The sequence below is a fragment of the Atta cephalotes genome, assembly GCF_000143395.1.
Source record: "Atta cephalotes unplaced genomic scaffold scaffold00001, whole genome shotgun sequence".
Taxonomy (NCBI): domain Eukaryota; kingdom Metazoa; phylum Arthropoda; class Insecta; order Hymenoptera; family Formicidae; genus Atta; species Atta cephalotes.
The window spans coordinates 1-6,218 of record NW_012130065.1 but is presented as its reverse complement, the minus strand read 5'-3'; the positions used below and the strand labels follow the sequence as shown (position 1 = coordinate 6,218).

At 34.4% G+C, this 6,218-nt stretch overlaps 2 protein-coding genes across 2 annotated transcripts in view; both read right to left on the bottom strand.

Annotated features, from left to right (window-relative positions):
- Nucleotides 1-3,705, bottom strand: part of LOC105617586 (lipase 3-like) — a 25,611-nt gene extending 21,906 nt beyond the window's left edge. Inside the window, exon 1 of the mRNA XM_012199146.1 lies at nucleotides 3,647-3,705. Within this exon, the coding sequence (XP_012054536.1) occupies nucleotides 3,647-3,705 (59 nt within the window). The remainder of the gene's footprint in view (nucleotides 1-3,646) is intronic.
- Nucleotides 3,706-3,780: 75 nt separating this feature from the next.
- LOC105617575 (proton-coupled amino acid transporter 4-like) lies at nucleotides 3,781-6,094 on the bottom strand (the record flags this gene model as incomplete). The annotated part of the gene is made up of 3 exons (XM_012199135.1): nucleotides 3,781-4,371; nucleotides 5,119-5,479; nucleotides 5,687-6,094. Coding segments are annotated over 3 exons (1,360 nt in total), but the record flags the coding sequence as incomplete, so codon positions are not given.
- Between the last annotated feature and the right edge of the window lie 124 nt (nucleotides 6,095-6,218).

The following is a 6,218-nucleotide window of genomic DNA, read 5'->3' as shown; positions in this document are numbered from 1 at the left end:
TATATATATATATATATATATATATATATATATAATTATTATTATTATTATTATAAAAGCCACGCGCTTTTTCAACGAGACACATATGTGAGGAATATATTGTTCCTCTTTCTAATAAAAGAGTAGGCTGGCAATAATCGCCATGCATCGATCATCAATTTTCGCCTGGACAAAATTATATTTTATTTCTCTCATATAAAATCTTAAAAATTATCAAAAGCGCAAAAATGAGCGCATTATTATGAAAATAATACGATCCTATCAAAAATGATACGATTTACGTATTGCGTGTCCATTTTCATTCTACGAATAGGAAATAGGACCCATAGTCCAAATCTGATATTATTTTTTCTTTCTCTTTCTCTTTCTTTTTCTCTATCGCACATTACCTTATTCTCTTTCTTCATTTTTTGTAATGTGTTGTTTTTTATTATCTTTTTAATTTCGTCTCACACTTGTATTAAATCCACTGTATATTTACTATAGAGGGTTTAATATAATATCCAAGATTTAATAAAATTTCTATTCTGCTTTATTCTCTCGTTTTCGCGCGATCGAAAATGCGATTCCTTCTACACTCTGAAAATCGATGATGCATTATTAAAACAGTACAAATTACTTGTATCCTGTGTATTTGTCTAATATATATATTTACTCTTACAAAATGTTTCTTTTTCGAAAATAGAATTTTATTAGAGGATGTAGACTGGATTTCGAAGAGGATATTTTATCGTACTATTTCATCGTTTCTATGTACATACTTTTTATTTAAAAAAATTATTTTTATCATTATTATTATTATATAAGAACAGAGAAGTTTTCCAATCTAAATCTTTTGGTTCATCATGGATCTATTTTTGTAAAGCTGCATTACAGGATACTTATATGATTATTATATTAACATTCATTATTTAATTTAAATATGAACAGATTTCAATTTAATATTAAATTTTCATGTAATTAAAATCTTTTTTACATTTGGTATATGCCATTCTATATCTTTTACCTGAAATGTTCATTTATCGAACAATTCATTATTTACTTTGAATAATATTTTATCACATTTAAAAGTTATCTGTCGTGTTAGTTTTTCTTTATAAATTACTGAAATATTGGTAAGTTATCACAATTTATTTATCAGTTTGAAATATTTACGTTTTTTTAATTTGAAAAAGGTACATACGCTAAGGTACGTATGCTAAACTCGTTACAAATAGTTAGCGAAGATAATACCGTTCAGAGGTCTAAATATATCATTTATAATAATAAATCTAACTTTAATACTGTCTTTAAAAAATGATCTTTTGAAGTAGGCCAATATGAAAAGTGACGTATATAAATCTTTTTCTAAAAAATAGAAAAGTTATTTGCAGTCTTGTCATTTGTGTATCTTACAAAAATGTATTTCTCTAAAGAGATATTGAAATTATTGCTAATTATCGAATGTGTAAAACGCACAAATTCACTATTAAAGTAGCCAACATCTTTATACCGTATCTTCCAATTTTATTTAATAAAAGTTTGATTTTCTAATTTGTGACATTTTTCAAAAGATGGCTAATTTTGTTGTATTAATGAACATTTGAAACGTCTTCTATTTCCGATTCTACTTCCCCTTTAGTTAATATGCTAACAATTAATCATGTCGGATATTCCTCTAATATATCCGACATTAGAATCAATTCGAATTCATTATTATCGCGCATGCTGACGAAATAGCGCGTGATGGTGCCTCGCGATCTTACTTACAGACTAGCAAGCGTGCATCACGATATTACTACACCTACGCACTTTTCTGCCTACTACTCTTAATGGATTAATCTTCTTTGTACATCATCGTGCATCATGCACTAGGAACAGACCAACGATTTGCGATGGAATCACGCCAATTGATCATCACATCTGAAGAAATCGGTCTTTCCATTCGTATACGTTTTTAAAGTTAGCCAATAACCACCGATTAAATTATTCGTTTTGTTTTTATACTTAGATATTAATTATTGTATTATGAAAAAAATAATTCTATTTGAAAAAATAAATAAAACATGTAGAATAACATTTTTAACGGGACATTTCGTTTGAAAAAAATTGATTTAAAAATTAAATATTTTTTAAGTCTACATGATTTCCAATAATATTATGTAATAGATTGACATTAGAGAATATGATAGATTTAATATTTAAAAAATATAAGTGAAAAAATATAAGACTAGCTGATATTTTACAAATATTTCGTATCCGACCGATTCTTCCTAAAAATACATTCCAATATTAGAAAACTGATGTGACGCTCAATTGGCGCTCTCTCACGGAACGCAGTATCTTACAGATCTCATTTTCGTATAGAAGAGGTCTTAGAGACGCGTGTTTATGTGGGCCGCAAAATGCGGATACTTGTCATAGATCGAGATATCCGATCAACCTTGTAAAATTGCAAAGAATAAGGAGATGATTCTGTACTGACTCAGCGTATCGATTATATGCATTTAAGTGCGTAATTATATCAATACACTTAAAAATTCTTGTACGCGAATGCATCTTCTTCACTTATATGGCTAGGTGACGAAATCTCATGTCTGTTATGCGGCCCACGTGACCTTATTGAAACCACTGTCTTACAGTAATAATCCGATCGAGCGAATAAGCACGTAATAACTGAGGCGTACGGTTCCCATTTGTCATTTACAAAATATGATTGTTTGTGTATTTATATACACAATATGTGACAATATACATATACAAAGGTATACGTACGGCCACAGGAAATTGCGTACGCTATTCTAGAAAAACCGTCCTGCAGTTGTAAAATCCGCAAAAAGCTATACACGTACGGCCGATGCGGCATGATTATTAAATAAAATGACCAGGAAAGTAAAGGAGTAAAATAACAATGTAAACACTATACTTTCGTTGTTAATGTTCAAATTGGACTTTTTAAAGAACACGATAAATATTCTGTCTTAATTCTACTTTATGCATATAATTATAAGATAAAACATAAAAAAATTTGTCAACCAAAATCCTGCTTCTAAAAATACTAAATTATCGTCAAAGACTTGCCATTTTGTTCCTATAAGTTTCTTCTTTAAATAAAATCTGTAATTCTGCAATTTTATTGCAAACAGAGCAATGTCTTGAAAAATATAAATATAAATATTCCAAAAAAGGAAAGTATATTAAAGTATGATTGTTAATTAATAAAATTACTTCTGTTTTAAAACTGATACATATTTTTAACTTTACTTGATAGGCATAATAATTTTAGTGCCAAACTAATACAACTCTATCTTGCTAAGTAATGCTGATCCTACGTGATTCTTGTGCAAGAATAATGATATAAGTTACCGAATGCGCGCGATATGAAATCATTTTTCGAATTTCTCCGATCGACCGTACACTTCGCGCTTCGTCAATCGTGCACGATGCGCGTAATACTAATTGAAATGACTACTGCTAAGAAAATGATAAATGAAAGTTCTATCACGCGAAGACTTTTACGAATATCTTCGTCGTTATCATCATTCGTCATTGTTGTCGTCATCATCATTATTGTCACAGTTATCGTGCTACCGACAGGAAGGACGCAGGAATAAGGGAGCTATCAGGAGAAGCCCTGTCTTGGACCCGGTGGCCTGCCTCTACTAACAGCATCGCGTCAACCGCGCAAGAGACATCCAGCACGCTGTCATTCGTGGTACTCGCCATCCGACGAACAGTCGGACAACGAGCAGTATTCGTGAGCGGCCTTCGTGAGCCGCTCCTCGCGCCGGACCCAGCGCCTCATTTGCCTTCCAAGATCTCTTGGATACTGACATACGTGCCAGTGAGGAAGCCCAACACACCAAAAGTGATGATGGCGATATTCTTCCATAGCCGCCAATTCCATTTGCCAAGGCCGTTCTCCTGTTCCCAGACGGTTACCAATTCGATCACCGATGGGAACATGAGACCCAACGTGGACAAACATACAGCCCCGACGAGGGAGATAAATGGACCCAAATTGGGGATCGCGATCGCCACGCATACGGTAAAGATCACCAATAGGATGCGGAGGAAATATTCGCCGAGTAATCGCCGGGAGCCAAAATACTGCTTAGCGTTCTTCCAAATAATCTCCATGGGCACGTAGAACTGAAGTCCGTAAGTGAGGAAGATCGCAATAGCAATCATTACCTTGGTGGATTGTGCCAGCACCTGACTTTGCGGAAGATTAAGCGTAATGGAGGCCCTTGTGCTGTCGCCATACTTCCAGAAGCCGAAGAAACCGACGGTACTGTACAACAATACGACGAAGAACATGCCGGTATTGAGGACACCCGGACAACCGACGAAATGAGCTGGTGTTTTCATATTATTCTCCAAAGGCATTACCTAGAAACAAATTAACTCTTAATGATACATAATGAAATACATATGGAATTGAAAACAAAAGATGGCACAAAATTTAAAGTTCATATGTAAATAGTTTCTATTTTATAAGATATATGTATATAAGATAAGTAAAAAATATAGAACACATTTAAATATTTTTTTTAGATTTCAAAACAAAAAAAGTATATAAAATATGATTTAAATAGTATTTTTTAATTATTTTGCATTTTATTGAAAATTAAATTTTATTAAAAATAACGTTTATTTTAAGAATTTCTATACTTGGATGATTTAATTTCTATTCAGAGACAGATATTATAAAATGTTAATTCAATTTTTTGCTCATCAAGTTGGTACGTGTTACAAATGTACGAAATATTCCATGACGCACAGACCAAGGCGTGCCATTTGATTGATTTACGCGTGTCGATACTTTGAAACAATCGAACGCGACCGTTAAGTGTCCGAACGTGTCTAGCAACTGAATGCAAAGTTATTTCTGACGCGCAGTGTCGTAATATCTTCATCATGTAATTGTACTGCAATAATTCTAATCAAAATTAAATACAAAATCAATGTACTTTAACTTCTGTCAACAATTTTTTTTAAGTTATAAACATCATATTGGTTGGAAAAGTTAAAAAAGTTTTGCTATAAATTATAAAGTTTTAATATTTCATTTGAGTTTGATGTTACGTAAAATTTGTTGTGATATAGCGATATAAAAAAAAAAATGAGTATACTTACAACACCGATGCCCTCGAGGGCAAAAATGGCAGTGCCGAAGAAAAGGGGCAACTGAGACCAGCTAGAGAAATTTGGTACGTCGTTGATAGAAGGCAGATCGTAGAAAATATAATAGAAGGTGATACCCATACCGGTGGCGATTAATACATTTGCCACCATTGAGAACGGCGCGAGATATTTGAGATTCCTCACAAGAGAGAAGATAATGAGTAATGGCAGCAACGCGGCCATGTACACTCGCAGATCCTTATCCGTTTCCGTATAATAATCCACGACCTCTTTAAGATTAGTTGAAATAAAGACGATGTACACGCAGCAACAACCAACCAGATCGATCACCAAGAACGAATTAATTGTTGCCCTGAAACGATATTAAATATACGGTGTATATATTGAATAATATAAAATAATAATAATAAAAAGAAACAGGGATAACAACGCAACGTATACATCGAGGATATCTTCATACATATAAAAAGTTGTGAAAACGAAATTTGTCGTGTTATATATTTTCTAAATGACTCTGGTAATAAAACGCAAACGTAACGTCTCCCATGAATAAACTCACTTGGCAAGTCTGGCGTATTTCTGAACGGGTTCGGGCCCCACTAGGAAGGCCGCTTCGGCCACGTCAGCGAAGCCCAGACTAGGTGTCTGCAACCGCCTGCACAGGACATGGGCGGATTTTACCAAGATGTGAACGCAATAGGTGCAGACTGCACCGATGAAGAAGGTGGCGAAGAGGCCGAAGGCGAGTCCGGCGTTACGGAAGGCCATCGGCATTGCGAGTATGCCCGTGCCCAGGCTCCCCTTGAGTAGATGTATGAGCGTGTCGAGATCCGACGTGGGATGGGCGAGTTTGCGATGCTCGAATGGGTCATAAAGGGCGGCCTCCTCATCGGTCGGTCGCTCCACGAGCGGCAAGGTCGAGCCATTCGTGACCGTAATGGGCACGTCATTTTTCTCGCACTTGTATCTGCAAAACCGGCGGCGTTAGCATACCGCACCATAATTGATGGCAAACCATTTCCGTGAATGGGACGTAAATTACACACACATGTATATATATATATATATATATATATATATATATATATATA